At 45.4% G+C, this 26,982-nt stretch overlaps 1 protein-coding gene across 16 annotated transcripts in view; it reads left to right on the top strand.

The window, feature by feature from the left end:
• Window positions 1-26,982, top strand: part of Clasp1 (cytoplasmic linker associated protein 1) — a 217,653-nt gene that overhangs the window by 14,042 nt on the left and 176,629 nt on the right. For all 16 annotated transcript variants that reach the window (XM_087906617.1, XM_087906616.1, XM_048443840.3 and 13 more), the window contains exon 2: window positions 17,416-17,894. In XM_087906617.1, coding sequence (XP_087762743.1) covers window positions 17,700-17,894 — 195 coding nt within the window. In that variant the 5' untranslated portion in view covers window positions 17,416-17,699. The remainder of the gene's footprint in view (window positions 1-17,415; window positions 17,895-26,982) is intronic.

Here is a 26,982-nt window from a genome sequence, read left to right as displayed (position 1 = left end):
CCACCCGGCTTTATTTCTCATTTTTAATTAGATTTTTTATTGTGTTGGGGGCAGGGTTAGCAGAATACATATGACACAGCAGCAGCACACATGTGTCACAGCATACTTGTGGGGTCAGATCTCTCCTTCTCCCATGTGGGTCCTAGGATGAAACTCAGTTGCCAGACTTGGTGGCAGGCTCCTTTACCCACCGAGACTGCTTTCACCTTTTTAACCCATCTAGACCCGAGCCCACACAGTGGTGTGGACCATATTCAGGGTCGGTCTTCCCATATCAGTTAACCAAATGTAGACAGTTTCTCACAGGTGTTCCCTGAGATTTTTCTCCTACGTGATTCTAGGTCCTACCAAATTGATAATCAATATTAATGCTCACAGGGTGATTGATAGACAGCAGGTATGACGGTTACATCTGTAATCTCAGCAGGCAGAAGCAGAGAAGTTTGAGTTCAGGGTCAGCCTGGCTACATGATGAGACTCTAGGTCAGACATGAAAACAAAATAGAAATTCTTGTGACTAAATTCTGAGTTTGATTTATTTTAGGGGTGATTTTGGATTTGATTTTTCATGTTTTTCTACCCTAAACCTTTTTCATTTTTGGTAAATGCTTAGCTTCAATTTTTTTTCATTTTTTACAATGAAGTGTGTATTTTTCTAGCAAAATGGACTAAACAACATTAGCAGATTGTTTTGTCTGGAAAGTCCAGAGCTGAGCCAGGGAAGACGTGTCTGCTTTCCCATCCAGGCCTGTCTCCGTGTTTCCGTCACTGCAGTCTGTAGTGCTCAGGAGTGTCCAGTGACTCGTCCTGGTGACAGGACCTCCCTTGGGAGTCCTTCTCAAGCTTACCATCGAGATGTGGTGCAGGCCCCTAACCTGCAGCCTGGCGTTGGTGTTTGGTTTCCTGTATGTTTTATTCCAGGTAGTTTCTTAGCATCTGGTTAGGTAAACACCTTCATTATCTGTGGTGCTGTTTTTGTGCCTTGGAGCCTTATTACCAGTGGAGCAAAGACATCATTTCATCCTTCGTTTCCAAGTTCTGAGCCCTGTACCAGAGACCAGAGCAGATACAGCATATCTACTGTGCTTTCGAGGGAACTGTCACTCAGCAAAGTGATTCATCCGCCGCTTAAACTCTGGACTGGGGGCTTCGTCTGCAGAGTGCTGAGTTAGATCTCCAGGATTCTCTCTCACACATGCAAAAGTGCAAAAAGCTGGGTATGATAGCCTGAATCTGTAATCCCAGTGCTGGGAAGTGAAGACAAGCAGATTCCCAGAGCTTGCTGGCCAGCCAGTCCAGCCTACCTGGGAGTTTGAAGCCAATAAAAGACCCTACTTCAAAGACAGATAGATAAATGGGTGGATGGATGGATGGATGGATGGATGGATAGATAGATGATAGATAGAAGATAGATAGAAAGATAGATAGATAGATAGATAGATAGATAGATAGATAGATAGATAGACGATAGGTAGGTTGGTGGTAGGCTGATTGATAGATTGATAGGTTGGTAAGTAGATAGATACGTAGGTAGATGAGTTGGTGAGAAAGCTTAGTGGGTGAAGGCGCTTGCCATGGATTCTGATGACTTCAGTGCAGTTCCTGGGTGGAAGAAGAGAAATGACTTCGAAAAGTTGTCTTTGACCTCCAGAGGCACTCTGTGGCACATATACATGCAACATATACACAATAAATGAGTAAAGGTGGATAGTACCTGAGGGATGATACCCAACATTGCTCCTGGCCTCACATACATGCATATATGTGCACATGTGGATGTAACACCCCTTATGAGCTTGAACTTTTTTATTGCCTTTAGTGGGATTGCTGCCTTATGCAAAGTAGCAGGCGTGCTGCTTTCCTTATCACCCGTGTCTTCTTAGGGAGAAATTGGGCTGGCTTTGTCTGGATTGAATCTGTAGCTCTAGCTACACCTTCATGTATATCTTTTGTTCAAAGATTGATCTAAGAAGTAGTGAGGGTTTTATTTTCCTTGTTTGCTTTCTGTTTCTTCCAGTACACCACAGGCATGAGTTCCCACTTGAGGAGGACAGCCCTCTAGGAGAAACATGCTTCTTGGTGTGTGCGGTACTGTGCTGCTTAACTTACTGATATTGGTGGGCACGCCAGACATGTGGTTCATGGCCTAGACCCATGTTTTTTTAAATTTATTTATTATGTGTACAACATTCTGCTTCCATGTATGCCCACACACCAGAAGAGGGTGGTGCCAGAAATCTTTACAGATGGTTGTGAGCCATCATATGGTTGCTGGGAATTGAACTCAGGACCTCTGGAAGAACAGTCAATGCTCTTAACGTCTGAGCCATCTCTCCAGCCCCCCTAGACCCATGTTTCTAAGTGGAAAAAGCTTTCCATTTGGTTATTTTTTTTTTTCTGAGCTGGGAGTAGATTTCCAAGCTTGCCAACATTTGGATATAGTAATGATGTTTTGCTGAATTGTGTAATAATGATTGTATAGAAGAACCAGGGAAGAATGACTTGGCTAGAGATCTTTTTAAATAGGTTGGGGCTAGAATGGATGCAGATAGGGTGTGTTAATGAGAACTGAGCCCCCAAACAGCTTTTAATGAGAGCTACTGCCATTAAGACTTCCAGGCCACGGCTGGGCGGTGGTGGCGCACGCCTTTAATCCCAGCACTCAGGAGGCAGAGGCAGGTGAATCCCTGTGAGTTCGAGGCCAGCCTGGTCTACAAGAACTAGTTCCAGGACAACTAGGACTGTTACACAGGGAAACCCTATCTTGAAAAATGAAGAAAAAAAAAAAAAGACTTCCAGGCTAGTCTGAGACCCTTGCTCAAAACACTGCCACCACTGTTATCGTGAGTGATTAGTGGAGACTAAAAGACTATATAGATTGCTGAGTTCAATTCAACAACATTCCTAATTTCCAGGGCAGAGAGAAAGGCTCTCAGCCTTTCTGAGGGCAGACCGACAAGCACCGAGATGGTGGATTCCATGAGTTGGAAGGCTACTGTGGAAGACTAGAGAGGAAAGTACTCGGCCGTGGTTCAGATGTGTCCCCCACTTAATCCCCAAATTCACATCCATGGCATTTGGGAGTGGAGCCTTTGGAGGTCATCAAAATTTGATGGCGCTAAGATGGTGGGGTTCCCCAGTGGCGTTGATGGCTTTGCTTGAAGAAAAAGAGACACAAGCTAGTGTGTTTGCTGTGATGCTCTCCACACGCTCTGGCAAGAAAGCCTTCCCACAGACCAGTGCCGTGCTCTTCTTGGTTCAGAGGCCCCAGAACCATGAGCTCAGCAAATGATCTGTTTGCTGTAAGTATCCAGCCTGAGGTATTTTGTTTTAGCAACAGAAAATAAACTAAGACAAGTTCCTAATCTGGGGCTAAGAGAAGAGCGATCTGTGTGTGTCTGTCTCTGTCTGCCTATCTTCTGTCTGTCTCTCACTCACCTTTCTGCTGTGACCTGGAAGGGTGTGAGGTCCAGACCCAGGTGCTTACTCTCCTGTTGGGAACCCAGGGCCTGTTCGTTACCTTCCAAACTTTGTTGGAAGTTTTGTTGACTGGGGGCTTGTGACCAAGAAACAAAGAGCCCAGCCCCAGGTGATTATGTGTGCCATGTTCTGATTTTGTAGGTGGCTGCAGATACAATGGTCCAAAAGCACCTTTGCTGAGTGAAGCTGTTTGAAACTAACCTTGGAGAGTGAGATCTTCACAAAATTAAGACTTCTATTTCCAGATCTTTACTTGAATTAGAGAGTTGGTTTTGGAATTTTGGAGGTGGAATGCAACGTGCCCTATTGGAAAGCTGTTGCTGCTGTGATTGCCTCTGGGTAGTGAGGCGCTGGGTATTTTTATTGTAGTTACAAGTCTATTACATATAGTAACTGTTCACTTCAAAGCAAATTCTTAGTAGATATACTTGTGCTCTTAGTATGTGAGTGTACTTGATGATGTTATTTTATTTATTTACTGTGTGTGTGTGTGTGTGTGTGTGTGCGCGCGCGCTTGTGCTTGCATGCCATGACACATGTGAAGGTCAGAGGACAACTTTAGGGAGTCAGTTCTCTCCTTCTAATGTATGGGCCCCAGGGATTGAACCCAGGGTCAGGCTGTGCGGTAAGCACTTTCACACTGGTTCTTTTCTTCCTAGCTCCTAAGCGAATTCGGTCTCTAAGGTTGTAAGTGAGACTCTTCATGCTTTTCTCAGTTATCTGAATGTCAAGAGTACTGCTTACATGGCTGAGAGTTTTCTGTTATAAAACATTCTCTTGGGACTGGAGAGATGGCTCAGTGGTTAAGAGCAGGTTCAATTCCCAGCACCCATATAGCAGCTCACAGCCGTCTGTAACTACAGTTCCAGGGGATCCCACACCCTCACGCAGACACGAATGCGGATAAAACACTAGTGCACATAAAATAAAAATCTTTAAAAAAATAATAAAACCCTATTCTCCTTTTTTTGCTGCATGTGCGTATATGGTGCAGGCATGTCTTCATGCATGTATGATTGTAGTATATGTATGTATGCGAATCTAGGCGCATGTGCACGTGTGTGAAGGCCAGATGGTGAATTCAGGTGTCTTTCTCAGTTGTGCTTCACCTCACATAATTGTAGACAGTCTCTCACTGAGTTAGGAGCTCACCTGCTCTGCCAAGCTGGCTGGCCAGCAAGCCCCAGGGATTTGCCTGTCCCCGCCTTCCCAGAGCTGGATTATAAGCACAGTCACCGCTCTGGCTTTTTACATGGGTGCCTGAGGCTCAAATTCGGGCCATTATGCTAGCACAGTTTGCACTTTACCTACTGAGCCCTCTCCCCAGACCTGTGCATTTAAAAAAATAGATAATATGCACATGATCTAAAGTTAATTTCCTCTCTGCCATCTAATCTTCCCCAGAGACATCATTGCTATTAATTATATATGTGGAGCATAGAAGCACACACTCCTCTTTTGTGCAGGCTGTTGTCTGTTATAGACGGCTGCATCGTGCTTTCCTAACGCTTGTGTCTTAGAAATTGTCCTGTAGTTCATTAAGGACCTCATCTTTATTAGTTAATGAATGTCTAAATAGCATGCTGTTGTCAGGTGTACTGTGTTTACTTATGCCTTCAATTGATGAACATTTTGTTGATTCATTTTTTGTTTTGTTTTGTTTTTTGACACAGGGTTTCCTATTTTTTTTTTAAACCTAGCTAATTTTTTGGGGTCAGTGTTTTATTTATTTTAACCGTGTTTGCTGTTTGTCATTCTTAAACTTGTGTGTGTGTGTGTGTGTGTGTGTGTGTGTGTGTGTATCTGCTTTCCTCTGAGAATTTGTACTTAGTTCTAAATTTCAATTTTCTCAATAAATTTCTATATAGCCAGTGGCCACTATATATCCAGTGACTTTTAAAGTATGCTTTGCCACAAGCCTTATCCTTACATATACTTCTATTTTTCTTCTTTCTGTTATGGAGATTTTTTTGGTCAGCATTTTGTCTGTTTTGCTGTCTTTTCAGAAAGTGTTGACATTCTTTTGTTGAACACTTTGGTTGGGTGAGAGAGGACTATGGTGTGTGCCCGCGTCAGAGAATGTAGAGGACCACAAGCGAATGTTCCTCCAAGGTTCAAAGAGTCTACTTAAAATGCTATGTGATTCTCGCAGAATCTAGAACTGTGGAGTAAAACTGAGGAAAGAGACTTGTAGAGTCTAAACTTTCTATCCCCTAGTCTGAATGACTCATCTTCCTCCATTTTCTTCATGTTTTCTCCAACTGGCAGAGCCACCTCCATTTATACTTTAGCTCCATCAAAGGCTGTGCCAAGTTAGAACACTGAATATATCGGGGGACTAATTGTTCTGTTGTTTAGTTTGGATGTCTGAATTAAGTCACATGAGAGAAAATGTAGAGGCTATCTAGGTCTTTCCTTAGGCAAAATTTTCTTTTTTTTTTCCAGTTTTTTTAATTGATATTTATTGAGCTCTACATTTTTCTCTGCTCCTCTCCCTGCCTCTCCTCTCCCCGCCTTCAACTCTCCCCCAGGGTCCCCATGCTCCCAATTTACTCAGGAGATCTTGTCTTTTTCTACTTTCTACTTCCCATGTAGATTAGATCTATGTGAGTCTCTCTTAGTGTCCGCATTGTTGTCTAAGTTCTCTGGGATTATGGTTTGTAGGCTGGCTTTCTTTGCTTTATGTTTAAAAACCACCTATGAGTGAGTAATATGATAATTGTCTTTCTGTGTCTGGGTTACCTCACTCAAAATGATGTTTTTCTAGCTCCACCCATTTTCCTGCAAAATTCAAGATGCCGTTATTTTTTTCTGCTGTGTAGTACTCCGTTGTGTAAATGTACCACATTTTCCTTATCCATTCTTCAATCGAGGGACATTTAGGTTGTTTCCAGGTTCTGGCTATGACAAACAAAGCTGCTATGAATATTGTTGAGCACATGTCCTTGTGGTATGATTGAGCATCCTTTGAATATATACCCAAAAGTGGTATTACTGGGTCTTGAGGAAGATTGTTTCCTAATTTTCTGAGAAATTGCCACACTGACATCCAAAGGGGCTGTACCAGCTTGCATTCCCACCAGCAATTCAGAAGTGTTCCCTTTTTCCCACATCCTCTCCAGCATAAGTTATCATCAGTGTTTTTGATCTTGGCCATTCTTACAGGTGTAAGATGGAATCTCAGAGTTGTTTTGATTTGCATTTCTCTGATGACTAAGGATGTTGAACATTTCCTTAAGTGTCTTTCAGTCGTTTTAGATTTCTCTGTTGAGAGTTCTCCGTTTAGGTCTGTACTCCATTTTTTTTATTGAATTAGACACAGGGTTTCTTTGTGTAACAGCCCTGGCTGCCGTGGAACTAGCTCTTGTAGACCAGTCTGGCCTCAAAATCACAGAGATCTGCCCACATCTGCCTTCTAAAGGCATGTGCCACCAACACCCAGCTGTTCTAATATGCATTTTAAGTAATGCTACAGAGAAGAATTCTGTATTATTTTATATAAGTAAATACATTTTCAGAAGTTAGTTTTTCTCATTATTATTTTTTAGTTTTTTGAGACAGGGTCCTGGAACTCATGTATGTAGACCAGGCTGGTCTCAGACTCACAGGGTTCCATCCACCTGCCTCTGCCTCCCAAGTGCTGGGATTAAAAGTGCTATCATACCAAGAGATTGATGTTGACAGTTTTTAAATACTTTTTTTGTCCTTTGAGCACTTCATACATGAATACAATGAATTTTGATCCATTCCCCCCCCCTTTCCTCTCCAGGTCTTTTATATCCTCTCAATGTTGATATATTTTTTTAAAAAAATTATTATTTTTAGATTATGTGCGTCTTTTTGTGAGCTTGTGTGTATGTTAGTACAGGTACCAGTGGAGGCCAGAAAAGATCCCCTGGAGCAGGAGTTATAGATGGTTGTGAGATACCTGAGTGGTGCTGGGAACTCAGCATGGTCCTCTGCAAGAGCAGCGTGTACTCTGACCACTACGCTGTCTCCAGCCTCACTGATGTTCACTTGCCTTCCGAGTCTCTGAGCCTGTCTCTTTTGTAAATATGCATGGTAGTGACTCTCACATGGGTAGGGTTAGACAGGAAGACATTGATCCAGTCTTAAAATTCCTTAAGTTATTCATTCATTCATTCATTCATTCATTGGGCTCCCAACTCAGGGAGCTGCTTCTTTAGATTTTCTTGTTTGCTTGATTGTTGGTGCTGAGGATCAAACTCAGGACCTCACACATGCTGAGCAAGTGCTCTGCTATGGAGTTACATGCCACACCCCAAATCTGTAATGCGTAATTCATCAGTTTTGAGGCAGGGTCTTGCTATGTAGCTTTGGCTGGCCTGCAGTTTGATATGTATTTCAGGCTGTTCTTGAACTCAGAGAGAAACGCTTGCCTCTGCCTCTGGAGTGCTGTGATTAAAAGTATGTGCTACTGTGCCTGGTGGCCATGCTTCTTTTAAATTGTTGAGCTGGAAGTCAGCTTGAAAGCTGTGCTGCTTTACCTGTTTTCTGTAGCAGAGGAGAGCCCCTCGCGCGCTCATGCCCCAGCCCTCTACACCTCCTGTCTTCACACTAATACTCAGACCTTAATAGTCTCTCTTTGTCATCTGGGTGCAGCCTATCTCCCCGGGGACACTGGGACTCTGTGTCAGCTGTTGCACTATCAAGTGACATATCCAATGCTCTCCTCATTCACCCAGGTTTGGGTATTTTCCAGGTCAAATACGTCTGGGAGAACCTCTCGAGCTGGGTGGATGTGGATTGGACTTTGAATAGATTTTGCTGTAAGAAATGAACTATTGATATGGTGTTAGGAACTGAAAATCTTATCTTTAAAGGAAATGCCTATACATTACAAAGATCTTATTGAAATAATTGTGTGTGCTCATACATATATGTCTCTGTATAGAATTATATAGTAAGCAGGAAATAGGATGAAAGCTTTAAGGTTTAAATAATCGCTATGGCCTCTGTCATCCCGAATTGATCTAGATGGGTTTAAACTCTAGAGTATTAAAGGGACAGATATCTGTAGAATGCTCCAATTAGTAACAGCAGGTCAAGGACATATGAGCCTTCTATAGGATAGACCATATGTTAGATCAGAAAACAAGCCTCAATACATTTAAAAGGATGGAAGTCATGCAAAGAGGTCTCTGACCACAGTGGAATGAAATTAAATATCAATAGAATGGAATTTGGGAAATTGACAAATATGTTCGGTTTAAAGTTCGCTCTCTGCAGCCACCCACTGCTGACAGAGAGACTGATTGGTGCTGTTTCCACTCCTGAATGACTGTCCCCGCTGCATTATGTATCAGACGGCCGAGATGGGCGCTCTTCTATATGCTTACGACGGTCAGAGAAAACCTTGTTATTCACCTGTTGCGGCAGAAGTGTTTATTAAACCACAGCAATACTCCATGCAAAAAGCCCAGCCCAAACCTAAACATGTCCCAAACTAGATAATCTGGGGAGGGACAGTGCTCAGGGGAATGTGTGGTTCATAAGGCCCCTCCCTGAAGAGCTGTTGCCAGTCAGTGTTTGGGGGAGAAGAAGCTCATTTCTTCAGTGTTGCAGCCGCTTGCAAGTGGACTAAGCTCCAGCAGCAACTCCCGCCTCTGTTTGTGCAAGAAACTGTGATCAAACTCAGTGGGCTGCCAAACTCAAACCCAAACCACAAGCAAAACACCAACAAAACGAAAGAGAAGAAAGTAGGAGGGCGCCTGGATGTGGTATGGCACGCCTTTAATCCCAGCCCTCTGGAGGCGGAGGCATGTGAATCTCTGACTTTGAGGCCAGCCTTGTCTACAGAGTGAGTTCCAGGACAGCCAGGGCTACACAGAGAAACCCTTACTCGAAAAACCAAATAAACAAGTAAGTAAGTAAATAAAAATAAATAACGAAAGGCATGGGGAGACTTGTTGGGAAAAAGGAGCTTCAGCAGAAGTGGGAGGAGAAGAAGGGTAGGAGGTCAAATGACTGGCAGGTTCTATACATATGCATATATATGTATATAACATGTATATATACATATACATACATATAAAGGAATAAAGAAATGAATTTAAAAACAAAGATCCCCAATAACCTAATAATAATAAACTAATAGCAGTACTCTCAACAATCAATAAATGAAGGGTTTTCTGTACTTACCACCATTTTTACCTTCTGATAATTTTTTTTTATTTTTATTCACGTATACGTGTGTGTGTGTGTGTGTGCGTGCCTGTGGGGGTGAGAAGAGACTGTGAGCCTCCATGTGGGTGCTGGAACCCCGAGGTCTGGTTCTCTGGAAGAGCAGTAAACGGCTGTCACCTCTGAGCCCTCTCTCTAGCTCCCTTTTACCTTTTAAAGACAGTAACTTAACCAATGCATTGTACAGTGACACCCCACATCTGCACACACCATTCTGTCAGTCTGAACTCCCTCACACATTCTCTTCTCCTTTCCCCACCATTTCCACTCTCCTTTCCCTGTTAGTTCATTTAGGTTAGCGTGCTGACTACCGCGTCCATATGTTTCCTCCTGCTCAGGTGTGTGACTGTTTCGTCTGCGTGTTTGCATGTGTGTACAGTTAGAAATGTGGCGGCCCCAGGTTGAAGTCAGGTATCTTTCTTGATGACTCCTTTTTTTTGTTTTTTATTGAGGCAGAGGGTCTCTCACTGAGCCTGAGGCTGGCAATTTCACTTAGTGTGACTAGCAGCTTTCTCTGGTGAGCCCGTTTGTACCTCCACACAGATTTTCCTAGTGGCTGCATTAATTCTTATTCCCACCACTAGTGTATAAATTTTACTTTTGCAAACCTGCATCCTTATTGGCATTTAGTACACTTTTAATATTAACTGTAAGATAGAATATTAGTGTAGCTTTAATTTGCATTTTTCTGATAGCTAAAGATGTGAGCATCTTTTCTCGTGTATTTAGTGGTCATCTGTACTCCATAGTCCATTTATTGATTGGGCTGCTTCTTTTATTAATGTTTTTGAATTCTTAATATACTGTGGCTATTAATCATCATTACCTTCTCCTTCTGTTCTTCCCCCTGCTCCTCCTTTTTTTTCTTCTTTTTGGTTTTGTGAGATAGGGTCTCACTGTGTATTCCTGGCCTTTCTGGTACTTGCTCTGTAGACCAGGCTGGCCTCAAACTCACAGAGATCCGCCTGCCTTTACTTTCCTAAACTGGGATTAGCGGCGTGCACCACCACTGGATGTTGATCTTCCGTCAGGTGTGTGGGTGGCCAAGCGTCTCTCCTTTAGTGTAGACTTTATAGTTAGTTTCCTTTGCTATGCAGAACTCTGAAAATCTGGTGCAGTTCCATTTGTCAGATCTTTCTCTTAGTTCCTGATCTACTAAGAGTCCGCCTATGCGGGACATCTTTGCTTCTGTTCATATCGTGAACTGTTTTTCTCTGTATTTTCTGCTAGTAGTTTTAACAGTTTAAGTCTTACATTAATTAATTAATCAGCCAACCAACAAAACAAAACAACCCCCCCCACAAACCTGAAAAACTCAAGATATTAGGAATAAAGATCTGCTTCCTTGATGTGATGCCCATCCATGAAAACCCACGGTTAGCATCTTCAGTGAGGACAGACTGCATGCTGTCCTTCTAAGGCATGGAGTAAAACAGAGATGCTTATTGTGACCACATCTACTCCATCCTGTACAGACAACTAGGAGAGAAAAAGGAGGGCAAGACATGCATTTTAGAAAGGAGGAAATGTAAACACTAGATTTACAGATGACATGATTGTGTAGGTAGGCTATCCTGAGCAATGCATTTGAAGGTGCTGGAACTAATGATGGACACAAGCCAGGCGTCAAGGTCAAGGTCAGTACACAAGGTCAGCTCCTCTCTGCTGCCAAGAGAATGTAAAGTGAAACAGAGAGCAATTCCTGTGATGTAATAAACCAAAGAAAAGAAAACAGCTGGTGATAAACAGAGAAGTGTGACATTTACTCTTGGAATTAGAAAATACCATCTAGAGAACTGAAGAGTCTGCATTTCTGGATTTGCGGGCTTGACCTTGTTATGGTGGGACTCCCACGTTCTCCGAGTCCAACACACTCCTGTTGAGATCTCAGACACCTGTTGATTTTAATTCACATTGAAATACAGAGGCCTCAAAAGAGTCTTCGTAAAGAATATAGTTAAGACTTAGTTTGCTACAAAGCTACAGTAATTGAAACCATGTCCTGTAGACTGAAGGGTGGAGATATATATATATATATATATAGATAGAGAGAGAGAGAGAGAGAGAGAGAGAGAGAGAGAGAGAGAGAGAGAGTCAGTGGAATAGAAGGAGAGTCCAGAAATAAATGCTAACACTTATGGCCCATTGGTTTTTGTTTTTGTTTGTTTTGTTTTTGTTTTTTTGAGACAGGGTTTCTCTGTATAATAGCCCTGGCTGACCTGGACCTTGCCTTGTAGACTAGACTGGCCTTGAACTCATAGAGATCTATCTGCCTCTGCCTCCCAAGTGCTGGAATTGAAGATGTGTTAGCACTCCCTCCCTGTTTTTTGTTTTTGTTTTTCTTTTAAACAAAGCTATAAGAAGGACAGTTTAGTGTAGGAAACGAATGGTCTTTTCAGTAAGTAGTAGTGAGACAAGTAGGTGTCCTTATGAGAAAGGAAGTGTTTGGATTAGAGACAGAGGCAGGAGGATTAAAAGTTCAAGGTCACCCATGGCTGAATAGCCAGTTTGAGGCCAGCCTGGATTATATGAGCCCCTGTCTCCAATGAATGAACACAAAAATATGATTCAGTACAAGGCAATGCAATCCAGTAGGGCTCGGTGAAAGAGACGATGGGTGGCCTGCTAAAGGGTGAAGACAGTGGTGACGCCGTGCAGTTCCTGAGTATCAGACACACTGTGGAATTTAGGACAAGTTAGTGACAGGCGGTTTTCCTGTTACCTGAAAGCCCCGTGTAGAAGTTGCTGAGGTTCGGTGATCTGATTTTCCCTGGTGTGAGACTGAAGCTGTAGATGGAGCTCTGTGTAAGAGGCAACTGAAGTCAAGGATTGGTAGACTGAGTGGGTGATCCCATTCTCTAGAGGAACCAGTGTGTGAGCACACCCTGTCTGCGATGCTCCTTGTCACCCTAACAAGCTGGTTCTCTGCCAGGATCTCCTCTCCACGGACCCCTAGGTTGTTATTACCCTCTCCTATCCAGGGTTAAGTGCCTTCATTTTGTAACAAATTGCTGTGCTGATGTTGACACTAATCCCTTTGTATGCATTTAGATGTCTTTTAAAAGAAGAAGAAAAATCAGCCTTGTTTAAAAAAAAGTCTTTGTTTTCAGTTGATAGTTCATTTTGGAAAACTAAGGTTGACATAAATAAACAGAGTTTCATTTGAGATTTTTTTCTGTTTAAAAATATGAAAAGTATGGAAATATGAAGCCACTAAGATGGTTTAGGAGGTACAGATGCTTGCCTCCTAGCCTGCTGATCTGTTTGAACCCCAGACCCCACATGCTGGAAAGAGAGTTCCTGCAAGCTGTCCCCTGCTCTCCACATACATGCCATGGTGTATGCACACACTCTTAAGTGAAATGTTAAAGAAAATATGATAAGTAGTAAGATAACCATTTGGTAGAAAAGAAAGCATTCATGGTTTTAGTAATTACACTATTCTTTGATATTTTATATTTGTATACTTTTTGAAACAATAGGCTTTATCATATAACATAATTTAATTCCATATCTTGTGTCATTTAAATTTTTATTACCATGCTTTTCTCATTTATTTTCTTTTTACTTTCTTAAATATTTTAAAAAAAAAGTTTTGTATTTGAGGGTTTTAGTCCTGCTTTGTGTCTGTGCACCACATGCATGCAGTGCCCTTGCAAACCAGAAGAGGGCATCAGATCCCCTGGAGCTGGAGTTACAGACAGTTGTGAACTGCCATGTGGGTCCTGGGAGCTGAACCCTGGTCCTCTGTAAAAGTGACAGCAGCAGCCAGACTGTGGTTGGTGCACACCTTTAATCCCAGCACTGAGGAGGCAGAGGCAGGCAGATTTCTGTGAGTTCAAGGCCAGCCTGGTCTACAAGAGCTAGTCTCCAGGACAGGCTCCAAAGCTACAAAGATACCCTGTCTCAACACCCACCCCACCCCCCAGAGATGGGGGGGGGAAGAGAGAGAGAGAGAGAGAGAGAGAGAGAGAGAGAGAGAGAGAGAGAGAGAGAACTCCTAACTGCTGAACTATCTGTTCAGCCCCTCATTCTTTTTTAAAAACATAAACTTTGCAGCCTTGTTCTGTAAGTTAGAACCCTTCCCTTTTATTATGGACACAGTTTATAGCACGAGGAGAAGCAGAGGTAACAGTGTTGCAAACCTCACCTCCATCATGGCAGCTGTCTGAGCACATGCCTCTCTTTCTGTCTTTGAGAGAGTTCTGAGAAGTAGGAAAGAGAAGTGATCCTTTTAAAACATTTTAATTTTTGTGGTGATGGGGACCGAACTGGGGTCCTCTGTAAGAGCACTGAGCACTCTGTCTGCCCAGCCGACTCTCCAGCTCCTAGACACTGCTAACCGTGTCGGTCCCCGATGGAGGCAGTGAGGGCCTGCTGAAGATGGGCGATTTAGGGGACATCTACAAGCTGCTGGTATTGAGGGAGCCAATAGAAGGGAGAGAGCAGGTGACTGGAAGGTTGAAGTCCTCTCCATGGGTGTTGAAGCCGTGAGGAAAGCAGAGACCGAGGGAGGGAGCTCTCCGGAGCATGGGTGTGATGGCCAAGGGAAGCTGGGTGGCGCTGAGTCTGACTGAGGTGGGCTACTCCATCTTTCGCCCTCAGCTGAAGTGTTGCTGGGTCCCCAAGTGTTTTGTCTTCTTCCTATGCTACCCGTAGCTGTCTGCCTGTCTCTTCCTTGTTCTAGGCAGCAAGAGCCCTGGAGTCACTGGGCTGGGCTTCAGCAGTCAGTGTAGTTCAGCACCTGTCTTCCCATGGGCCTGCGTGGTGTTCACTGAGTAGTGGGGGGCGGTCTGTGGGTGGGAGCAGAGAGAAGGAGGAACAGAGACTCCTGCCCAGAGCATTCTAAGCTCTGGCTGCTACAAAACTGCAGAAGGAGATGCTGACAAATGGGTGCATGCTGCTTTCGACTCAGTGTGAGTGACTTCTCCCGCGTCTAGTCTTCCAGGGTTGGCTGCTTAATAATATACCTGTCTTCTATGCATGCCTCGAGACATTTTCAGGTGTTTTTTGTTTTTAATTAAATTATAGTTACATAATTCTCCCCCTTCCCTTTTCTCCTTCCAGCCCTTTCCAAGTCCCCTCATATATATATATAGTATGTGTTCATGGATATGTGTGTCTGTGGGAGTGTGTGCAGGCACAGCACATGTGTAGGTCAGAGGGCAACCTCAGGTACCTTTTGTTAGAATCTCTAGTTGGACTTAGGCCACAAACACCATCTGGTGTCCCCCTGTGCTGTTAGCAGTACCATCTCTTCACATGAACTCTGGTGGTCTCAGGTTCTGCACTGCAGGTTCCTGGCTTTGCTTTTAAAGGAAGAAAAGGTTGATCTTGGCACAGTTTCTGGGCATGTCAGACCATCTTGGCAGGGAAGGCATGGTGGTTAGAGTAAGTAGTTCTGGCCGTAGCCCTACATTTTACTATATCAGAAAGCAGATAGGACTGGCAGCTTAACTGTACTTACTGACGTTTCTGAGAATATTGCTTCCTGAGAGCTTCCTGAGAGCTTGCTTATGCACTGACTAGTGTTGCTGAGTCCATGGCCCACGTGCTGTAGCCGATGTTGAACAGTGAATGCTTGCTATCTTTTTGGAACCATGTAGAATACTTTTATTTTTACATTTTATATTTTAAAAGCATATTATGAGGGTGTTTGTACATACTGTGGCACATCTGTGGAGGTCAGATGTCGGGGGGTCCGGTAGCAGCCCAGACCATAAATTAAGTCTCTAGACCAGACCCCAACATAAACTATCTCTCTCTGGACCGGCGTAGAGGCGCAGAAATAAAGACACAACTCACATGGCTTTATCGGGAGGGAGATTCTCAGTGGTCCCTCATGAAGTCTTGAGTTCACATCCTGAAGAATTCTTCCTTGTTTAGTCTCCAAACAGTCTTTACGCCAAAACTTAACTCAGGGGGAAATACATTAGCATTCTGTCTCCTGGGTAACCAGGTGAATGACTTTTTGTCAAGTCTGCTTCTACCTATCTGTCCTGTATGCTAGCTGTCAGGTAGGTTTGAATCAGCATCTCTATCAGGCATCCTCCAAATTATAAAGAAAGGAGCAACCTGACCTTTGTTAGGGCAGCGACGGCCTTTCTGCAGGACTACCTGACCCCCTCAGGTGGGGCCTCTGGCTTCAGAGCCTGGCTGCCACACCATATAGAAATATGGGCCTACAGTCAGAGGACAACTTTGTGGAGTCGTTTCCTCCTTCTGTCTTTACTTGTTGGCCAGGGATTGAATTCCGGTCACCAGGTTTGTGTTGTGTCTTTACCCGCTGAGCCATCTTCTTGGCCCTCATTTTATTTTATTTTATTTTTTTAATAGTATTATTTAACTTTATTTTATGTGCATTGGTGTGAAGGTGTCAGATCCCCCAGAACTGGATTTTCAGACAGTTGTGAACTGCCATGTGGGTGCTGGGAATTGAACCCGGTTCCACTGGAAGAGCAGTCAGTGCTCTTAACCTCTGAGCCATCTCTCCAGCCTCCTTGGCCCTCATTTTAAATTACATTGTGTGTGTGTGTGTGTGTGTGTGTGTGTGTTATACACACCTGTGTGTTCATGCCTTTGCACGCAGAGACCAAAGGAGGCCGTTAGATGTCTTCCTCAATCCCTGTCTTTCTGACTCCTCTCCCTGAACTTGGAGCTCACGTGTTTTGGCTGGACTGCCTGCTAACAAACTTTATCCGTCCTCCATGTCTGCCCTCCTCAGTGCTGGGGTTATAGGTGCATGTGAGACCCATTTCCCGCTTGTTACATGGGTGCTGGGATCTGAACTCATCATCACGCTTGTGAAGCAAGCACTCTTACCGCCGAGTCACCTTCCAACTCTGAGACGCTGCATCTTAAGAAAGCTGGGTTTCCTGTGTGTCTTCCTAATTTAGGATGAAAGGAACTACTTAATAGTAGGAGAGACGTTGAATAAGAAACATTTTACTCTGCCGGCTACAGATAACTAGTTAACTTTTAAATCTGTCTAGCGAAAACCATTTCATGAGAGTAAAGGTGGGTCAGCTCAGTGGTAGAACCCTTGCCTAGAAGGCACAAGTTCCTGCGTACAAGCCTCAGCACTGCAAAAACTCCAAACTCCGCTTTAGTACTTTTCTTTTTTTATGTGTTTACAGTGCCGAGCTTGATTTTGAGAACTCATTTCATAACAAATAGTCCCTAGTGAAGTTGCTGTCAACGGAGAATACCGTGCCAACAGCTATCTCCTTCCCTTTGCCTCTCTTCTCCTTTGCCTGGAAAGGCGGCTATCCCGCTGTGAAGCTGCAGAGCAGGACGGACAGTGTAGGTGCTGCCTTTGCCTTTGGCTGACGTGACCAAGCTTGTTTTAGGGGTGTATAGAGGAGCCCGTGCCCTTCTAGGACTGAGTTTATTGAGAGGTAGATGATAGGGCAGTGCCTACCATGACTCTCAGCATGGTGTGAGGGTCCGAAGCCACTGGAAGCAGAAGATTGCTCTCCTAACTTGTGCGTTTACAAGCTAGGGAACTGTGAAAAGTGCCAGCTTACCAGGCACATAGCTCTCTGGCTCAATCCTTTGGGCTTTGCCATTCTGCTAATAAAAATAATACTCATGTTTTTCTGATCTGTTTGCCAAGTGTTCGTGCTTCCCACCCTGCGTGTGATCCGGAGTGTCTTTGTCTTTGATGAAATGCTTCCTAACAGTTGCATGTTCTGCCCTTTGGCTGATTTGTTCTCCTCTCTTCCTTTTCAGAATGGACTGCTGAACTATGAAGGATTTCAGACCTAGTCGTGGGTCATCACTCCACCACTCTCGCCTTTATCGCCTACTAGTTATTTAAATTGGACTTTTAATATCCGACCAGCTGCTCTTCAGACACACATGGTGCATTGCTGCCATTCCCCGGATTGCATCTTTGAAACACACACTCTTAGTAGCCTTCAGCGAACAAAGAGGCCACCTCCCGGTACAGCTACCGGGAGGGAGTCATCCTGACCGCCCCCTAGCCTTGGCCGGATCTGGATTTGAATCCTACCATGGAACCTCGAATGGAGTCCTGTCTGGCCCAGGTGCTGCAGAAGGATGTGGGGAAACGGCTGCAGGTTGGCCAGGAACTAATAGACTATTTCTCAGACAAGCAGAAGTCTGCTGACCTTGAGCATGACCAGACCATGTTAGATAAGCTTGTGGATGGACTCGCTACCTCTTGGGTGAACTCTAGCAATTACAAGGTAAGCCTTGCTTTAGGAGGTGCTCTTGAAGGTGGTAAGGCTGTCTTGGCAGATTGAAATTGGTCCGGAAAAAATCGTTTGGGAAGTATTAGCAGCCTGATCCCTCGACTTCAATCACATTATGCATGCAAATTATGGGAAGAGTGGGGGAAACTTTTGTGTGGGGACGTTTAAAAACATTTGCAGTCTTGACATTGGAGGTTTGGACACCTTGGTGACTGGTCTTTCACAAGTAAAAGGTGTCTTTACTATTGTCTCTGGGGTCAGAATGTAGAACATTTTACTTTCAAATTACTATTGAAATCTACATGGTTCCTGGCCAAAACCAGTTTCAGTTGTCAAGGAGTGACTTTGACCCATGGGTAATGGCCAGAGGATGATAGCTTTTGAACTTGGTACCTGACCAGAAACAGTTTCAGTTGTCTTCGGTTGTCAAGGAGTGACTTTGACTCATGGGTAATGGCTAGAGGATAGCTTTTGGCTTTGAAGATTAGGGCTTTTCGTGTGCAGTAGGTGAAGGGTGTCTGTTGGGAGGTGGCGGTGCACAGCCCATTTAAGTTGTGAACATGGACCATTTACCATTCAAGGTTGAGCTTCATGAATGCAAACTACAGGGCGCTTGAAGCCCTGAAGAGGTGTTCTTCACCTGCCCCCTCCTGTATCTTCGGCTCATCCCTCCCAGAGGGTGGCGTCTCCAGATCAGGGTTGAAGGGACGGAAGGGTAGGAAGCTTGCGTGTGCTGGCAGTGTGGCTGCTGGCAGTGGACAGGGTTGAGTGGACAGGGTTGAGTGGACAGGGTTGAGTGGACAGGGTTGAGGGTAGGAAGCTTGCGTGGCTGCTGGCAGTGCGGTAGACTTGGTCAGGTGGCCACAGACACCGGCTCTCTTGTGCCCCTCTTTCTTGACTCAGGTGCCTGAGGCTGATTTGGACTTAGGAGCTGGTGCTTACAGGGTTCCTTTTGGTCCACATTCCACACACATTTAAGCCCCAATCTTAACCAAGAGCGGTGAACTCTTATTGTTAAGACATTACCTCGTATGTAACAGTCCTTCACCACTGGGTATACCTGTGGGTCCCCCATCCTTGAAACTGAGCTGAAATCCTGTCGCGGTCTGTTTACTTGGCAGAAGTCAGTGAGTGTTATCTCATATGCAGTCCACCTGGCGCTCTATGGCGAGAGCATTGGCCCTGAGAGGTCAGGTAGAGTCCCCTTGTGCTTGTCAGGGTCGACAGCTTATGTGTTTAAGCCATGGTTCCGCTATGCACTCTGTGTGCATGGTAAGAAACATTTGGCAGAGACACTGAGTGTGTCGGAAATTTAGCAAGACTAATAGTAGCTGAGGTAATATGGGGGGCTGGGGGGGGGGAAGAGTGCTTTCCGAGCTTGTGACAGACCCTGTGCATGTGCCTGGCCAGTCTCCCTTACTTCCTCTCGTCCCTCCCTGCTGGGCCACTGGGCAGTGAGGGCCGCTGGGCAGTGAGGGCCGCTGGGCAGTGAGGGCCACTGGGCAGTGAGGGCCGCTGGGCAGTGAGGGCCGCTGGGCAGTGAGGGCCGCTGGGCAGTGAGTCACACTGGGCAGTGAGTGACACTGGGCAGTGAGGGCCGCTGGGCAGTGCCTTTTGATGCCTGTCCAGGATGACTTTCCACCTCCTGCTTAACTGCTGGTCTCAGCAAAGGTGCTCTTCCCTCTCCTAAGGGAAGTCTGTGTTCACAGGAAGGAGGGTGGGTATGAGTCTTACTGTACCAGGAAGGGGAGATTATGGCTAAGATAATACTATGTTAATTAGCAACCTGTGGGGCCTGTTTCACTGGGCTTTGTAATGTCTCTGAGCCTCAGGTTTCCCATTTATAATGTCAGGATAATCAGATTATTTACTAATCTTAAAAGATTTATTTATATTTATTTTATGTGTATGAGTGTTTGCCTGCATGTTTGCTTGTGCGCCACATGCGAGCGGTGTCTATGGAGGCGAGAAGAGGCCATCTCCCTGAGCTGAACTGGAGTTACAGACAGTTGAGAGCCACCATGTGGGTGCTGGGAACCAAACGTAGCTTCTCCGCAAGAGCAGCTGATGCCTTTAACCGCTAGGCCATCTCTCCAGTCCCTTAAAAGATTGTTTTGTATCCACGCATGCTTGTGTGTATGTGAATGTGCGTATGCCTTGGTGTGTGGTGTAGGTTGAAGAACCTCAGGTGTTGTGTTTTGCTGAATTGTTCTATTTCCAATAAAAACTCAAGAGGCAGTTATTGGGGTGAATAACCTTAGAGATCAAAGAAGCAGAGAAAGAATCAGCAGCTGACCTTCCCTTTCTTCTTGGTTACCCAGCCAGCACCTTTTCCCACCAAACGTCCCAGAACCCCAAGTCCCTCCCTTCTCCTTCCTGTCTGACCTTGCTATCTGTATTCCTGGCTTCTCTGACTAATTCCAGTGAGCTAATTGGTGGCTCTGCCTCGGTCCCAAGTTAACTTTATTCACACGGGTTCCGAGAGTCACAGCGCAGCACTCAGGCCTTGGTCCTTGCCTGTCAGTTGGTCTGAGGCAGGGTCTCCTATTGTTCACTACTGCTGTGTGTGCTCACGACTGTTGTGTGTGCCAGGTTAGCGGAGCCACAAACTTCTGGGAAGCTTCTGATCCCTCCTCCCTCATCCCACAGGAGTGCTCAGGTTATAGATGCACTCCCAAGGCCAGCTTTTCCGGGGTTCTGTGAATCTGAACTCAGGTCCTTGTGCAAGTACAGCAGGCACTTTACCTACTGAGCTTTGCCCCAGACAGATAATAAAGTTTTTATGAGCACTGAATGAGGGAGTCTCAGTTATTTCCTGCCGCTGCATGCTAAGCTCCTTAGTGGTGGCTCTTTCCTTGTCTAGGGGTGCTGGTCAAAACAGGCGGGTGCAGCATGGGCACGCATAGAAACCCGTGGGATTCTGGGCAAGACATGTAAGCAGCACCACTTCCTGCGGAACCTTGAAGTTTCCATCCTTTTTCAGTCACAGGAGGGAAGGTTTAAGACGTTTTAACTAACACTCTGAGGAGTAATTCTTTTATCTTTGCTCCCCCATCTCCTTCCCCTCCCCTTTCTTCTCCTGTCCTTTTTCTTCCCTCCTCTCTTTTTGGTACAGGGTCTTCTATGTAGCCCAGGATGGCCTGAACTTGGGTGATCTCGAGCTCATGTTTCTCCTGTCTCCAGTTCCCAAGTCCTGGGAAGACAGCATATGTGTGCCACCGTGCCTGCTAGGGAGGTAGCCAGCCAGCAAAGGCAGGTTGTTGGGAAGTAAAGTGACAAAGATTGGGACTTGTGACCAGGTTCGCTAATCCATTTGTCACGCAGATGAACTGAGTGCCATGTCACTTGGGAGCCCCCAGTTCTGACGTCTGCTGCTTTAATACAGATGGTTGTGTATCCAGGCTTGTTCTGTGGTTTTAATCCTGCAGGACGGAGCACCCCCTCCTTTGGAAGTATTGAGGTGCTGGCTCTGTCAGTTCTCTGTTCCCAACTGAAGCCCAGAGCCTGAACCTGGTAGGGGCTCAGCAAATGCTGGATACAGGGGTGGACTTAGCATATAGATTGCTCCTCAGGTGTGAATGCTGGCTTTGGTGAAATCTGGACACTAACCTTTTCTGCTCCGTCTCTTTTATTTCTTCTAATCGTAGTGAAGAATTCTGAGCATCTGAAGTACATTTCATTAGACTTTAATTTTAAAATCGTAGGAATAGAGGAGACTAGCTTTCCAAACAGAACTCTGAAGCTGCACTTCTAGACTCTCCTAAGTTAAGGACTAAAGAGATGCAGTAGGAGGAAGGTGATGTAACTTTGGCCTCTAAAGCAACAGTACTCATGTTATTCTTTTCCTTTTGTGTGTGGAGGGTCGTGTGTAGAGGTCAAAGTCCAGTCGTGGGGGTCATTTGTCAGGAGCTACTTTTTCTTCTTCTGTTGAGGTAGGACCTCTCACCTGGCCTGAAACTTTGCTAGCATCTAGGCTGGCTGTGGCTGCTGTTGGGCCCCTCAGAATGGAGATTGTGTGGGTGCTGGGGATTGAACTCGGAAGAGTTCTCCCAGTTTCTTTTCCTGACAGGAAAGGTAAACAATGCCATGGAGTCAGGGTTCCTCTGTGCCGTTCATGAGCACTTAGGAAGGGAGCTTCGGTTCAGGACTTTTCTCCATTACACATGGGCCTGTCTGTGGGAAATGTTTTGATCAATGGTTGGCGTAAGGGGTCTAGTCCACTGTGGATGATACCACCCTGGCAGGCAGTTCCTGGTTATTTAAGACAGCAGGCTGAGCAGACCAGGGAGAGCAAGCCAGTAACCTACATTCCTCCACGGCTGTTGCTTCTGTTCCCACCTCCAGGCTGCTGCTTTGCCGTCCCTTATTAATGAACTGTGATCTGGAAGTTTAAATAAGCCCAGTATACCCTTTACTCCCAGGTTGCTTTTGGTTAGTGTTCTTTTGTTTAAGATATATTTTTATTATGTGTAGGTGATTATGAGTGCAGATATTCAAGAATCCCCTGGAGCTGAAGTTACAGGCATGCGAGCCACCTGATGTGGGTGCTGGGAACAGAGCTTGGATCCTCTGGGGGAGCAGGAGATGCTCTGAACTCTCCAGTCCCTTTTGGTCATTGCTTTATCACAGTGGCAGGAAAGCATCTTAACTTGATACATCAGGTAATTCTTGCTGGTGATTATGGGCTTGACTCTTAAGTATGGGTCCTTCTTATTGCTGGTCCAGCCTTCCATAAGATCCTAAAGGCCCAACAGATCGATATTTTTAGGCATTGGGAACACATGGTTATCTAGCAAATATTCGGGTAATCTGGATCACAAACACAACTAAAGACAGTACGTGAATGAACAGGCTTGGGCATGTCCCAGCAAAACTTGATTCACAGAAACTTTGGCCTTGCGATCAGTAACATTGCCTGCCTTGATCTAACTCTGATGGCCTCTTTTCCTTCAGCATGTTAATGATCCATCAGGTGGATAGTGGGGATCCCCATTTGCATGTAATTTGGGAATGGAGCATTAGTTTAGATTAGAGAAGTTTATTTTTAGTATTTTCTTTCAGGATTAAAGATTGCCTAGAACAGCGTTGCCTGGTGTAGCTCTCTCCTTCAGACTCACTGATGCCGATTTGAAACGCTAGTTTGTCACTGTTAGGTACAGTGAACTGCCTTTGGGCTTCCTTGACTGGTTGAAGTCATCTTGAGGAGGCTGGAGAGCTCAGTAGTAAAGTGCCTCCCTGTGAAGCATGAGGACTTGAGTTCAGATCCCCAGCTCCCCCTGGATGCAGTGGCACAGGGTTGTCACCCAGTGCAGGGGCTGAGGGGAGTGGAGACCAGTTACCCTTGCCAAATCCATGAGCTCCAGGGTTAGTGAGACCCTGTCTCAAAGAAGATGGAAAGCAATAGAGGAAGGACAACTAATGTTGACCTCTGCCCTCTCTGCATGCATATGTGCATATGTATACACCTATGTAAACACATAACACTCACACACACACACCGATACCAAATCATTTAAAAATATTTCTTTATTTTGTGTGTAAGTGTCTTGTCTTCATGAATGGATGTGCACCACATGCTTTCCTGGTGTCCTCATCAGGTCCCCTGGGACTGGAATTACATATGGTGTGAGCCACCATGTGGTGCTGGGAACTGAACCGAGGTCCTCTGTAAGAACAAGAACTCCTAACCAGTGAGGCATCTCTCTAGACTAACATGTCAAGTCATTTAAGGGTTCAGTAATTGGTTATTTAAATAGTGGTACAGGGCTGTCACAATGACTCAGTGGGTAGGGGCACTTGTGCACAGGACCAGTGACCCGAGCTCAACTGCTCAATCCCATAGGCGGAAGGAGAGAACTCTGACGTCACATGTGCACTATGGCACACCTGTGCCTTTGTTTGTCCCTTCCTCTCATATATGTGCACAGGCACACACACACACACACACACACACACACTGTGTAATTGAAAATTTAAATACTTATACATCCAGGGCACAGCATGGGGGTGCTGTTTAATGTGGAATACCTTGTGAAGTGCTTCACTCTGTTAAGTGACCGTGGGAGACTGGAGGCCCTTCTCACTCATGAGGTTTCTCTTTAGATTACCCATATATCAGAAATAAAATGAAACCCTCAAGTTCTGAACATGGCTGTTCTCAGCGATCTGGTCTTCCCTTTTCTTTCCTTTTTTTTTTTCATCTTCCTCCTTTCTTTTCTCTTTTCTTTTTTTTTTTTTTATTTGGAGACAGGGTCTCACAATGCAGCCCTTACTGACCTGGAACTCTCTGTGTAGACCAGGCTGGCCTCAAACTCACAGAGATTCTCCTGCCCTTACCTCCTGAGTACAGGGACTATAGGCTTGCACGACTATCCCCAACCCTTGGTACTTCCTTTCTGGTTTCTTTGATTACAGTCTGAAGGAAAGGAAAGATGCTGGGGTCCGTTCCTGCACGTATAAGGAGCCATCACGTTCCCGCTCACCATTGTGTAAGGAAGGAGAGATGCTGGGCTCCATTCCTACATGTGTGTAGAGCCATCATGTTCCCACTCACCCAAGCAGAGATGATGGGCTCCATTCCTACATGTGTGTTGAGCCATCATGTTCCCGCTCACCCAAGCAGAGATGCTGGGCTCCATTCCTACACGTATGCGGAGCCATCATGTTCCCACCATCATCGTGTTCCAAAAGAATGAGCTCCCCTGAGAGGCTGGTGTCCGTGGCAGCCTGAGGCAGTGAGGGGACTTAGGCTGTGCAGTTTTCTCAGCTAATCTTGCCACCTTTACACCGAGCTCTGTGGACACCCAGCATCCTAGAGGAGGGCAGTTTCTGTGAATACAGCCCTCCAGCCTTTCTCCCAGCACTGTAGGTGAGCACAGTAGCTTCTGTCAACACACCGCCACAGGCCTTCATGGCAGTTCTCGTAGCCACAAAGCAGCTCTCGTTGTGAGCTGAAAAAGCCTGAAAACCCTTTTCCCGTGGCTTACTTGCCATTGGAACTGCCAGGAAGCGTCACAGGCTTTCTTTCCCAGCTGCTGAGGACATGTTTTGCTGCAGAAGGAGGTTGATTATTGTTGCTATCTCAGAGAATATTCAATATTAAATAGCATGGTTTACATTCATACAACCCCCCAAAGTCTGTGTCCCAGAACACACCTGAATTCAAGTTCTGGATAAACAATTGCGGACCAATGGACAGCACTCTGGGATAATAATGGCAGCCACTGCGCCAGGTGACGCTGAGAGGAGTTACTTTTTACCATATGAGATACTTAGTGTCATTTCCATTTTGTAGATGAGAAAATTGATGCTTGGAGAAGTCAGGTGACTGGTTTGGAGTGATGACCTAATAATTAAGGTTTCTGGAATTTGGCAGATGTTTGCTGTGGAGTCCCACTGTGTGGAGAGGATGGGAGTCATCTCTGCACACTATATGGCTGGTGTCTAGGCAGGGTAGGTTTGTTTAATCTAGTATTTGTGAACTTTGCCTCCATCCACGGCTGTCTCAAGGCCTGTACCACACTGCTGGGCGTTTGAATTTGGAGCTTCCTAATTCCTTATAGAAAGGCTGATACGGTCTGACTGGAGGGGGAGCTCAGGTGTACGGGAGGGCAGGGGCATGCTGTACGGTGTGAGATGGTAAACAGTCCCTTGTGAATTGTCCCATGGGAATGTGTATGAGTGCTTAAAGTGGGAAGACGAGACAAAGGTTAATAGGGAATTCTCAGTTGGAAAGCCGTGATGGGAAAGTGAAAGCCGTGAAGAAGTTAAGTCAGTAGCAGCCCGTTTTGGGCCCTCTTTGGCGGCGCTGTCTGTGGCTGTGGAAAGGTCAGTCTAAGCCACTTCTCAGAGCTCACTGAACCCATGAATTTATGGGCAGCGGTGGATGTATGGACAGATAGGGAGGTGCTTCTCCCCCTTGCTTATCTCCTAGCCTTGGCTCCTTTCCTGAGGCTTCTGTTTCCCTCCTGTGTCCTTGAGAGGAGAGCCAGAAAAGATTATTGGGTTCCGATTAAGTGGCTTCTGTTTCTTTTCTGGCTGGTTGCTTGGTTCCGCCAAGTGGTGCATCCTTTAGCAGGCCAGGAAAGAGGCTCTTCTTGACTTTGCGGTGTTGGCAAGTTAATTTCTCTGGTACAGTTAAAATAGATGCCTCTCTTGTAAGTAGAAAGCTACAGGGAGCAGTGTGAAGCAAAAGCAGACAGCCTCAGGGCACGTCTTTTCATCTGTGTGACTTCCAAGGGTGCGTGTGTGTGTGTGTGTGTGTGTGCGCGTGTGTGTGCGCACGCACACGCATATGACATACAACAAACTGTACTGGAAATAATTCAGATATCCTGGCTTTGCCATTTTGACCTTTGTGCTGTGATGAGCCAGTGCTGCCTTCCGCGGAAAGTCATTTTGAGGACTCCGTCAGCCAGGGTGCTGCCACAGTGCTGTGCAGGTAGCATGTGGTCAATAAAAGATGTCAATGAGGATATGTAACTGGGGTCAAATAATACATGAGCTGTTCAAAGTCAACTTCTGTGGAGTTGATATTGCATGCCTTCCTGTAGCCCTGGCGTGGTAGCCTGTGTCCTGGGACAGGAGACTCAGATCTTCTGTAATAAGATAAAGCCGGAGTTGTTTAGTGTTGATAATAAAGTCCCTGAGCAGAGCAGCAGCCGGCTGGGGATCCTGTCCAGAGTGTGTGTAAAGGCTACTGGAGCAAATGAATCCATTGAAAGAGGACCCTGGGTTTTGGGAAATTTTGCTTGTTCTTTTTATTTTTTAATACAACTCTTATACTTTGCCTTGTTTTCAAAAGTTAAAATTTAAATAAGGCTACAGATAAGGGATCATTAATTGAATGCCAAGAGCAAACAAAGAGAACCGTCTTGGGTGAGCACGCGCAGCCAGCAGTGAGGCTGATGCAGCCTGAAAGCTGGTGTTTACCAATAACTAGCATTTGTTCAGTGCTCACGGACTGCCAGGCACCTGAGAGCTCCAGGGAAGTGTTTGGTGATAAGCCCGTGGTTATTCAGTCTCCATCCCAGGAAGCCTCCTGAGAGAAGTCTGGAAGAAACCTCTCTGAGATTATGTGACG

Source organism: Myodes glareolus, chromosome 5, assembly GCF_982192425.1.
Source record: "Myodes glareolus chromosome 5, mMyoGla1.1, whole genome shotgun sequence".
Lineage (NCBI taxonomy): Eukaryota > Metazoa > Chordata > Mammalia > Rodentia > Cricetidae > Myodes > Myodes glareolus.
This window is presented reverse-complemented; position numbering and strand designations above follow the sequence as displayed.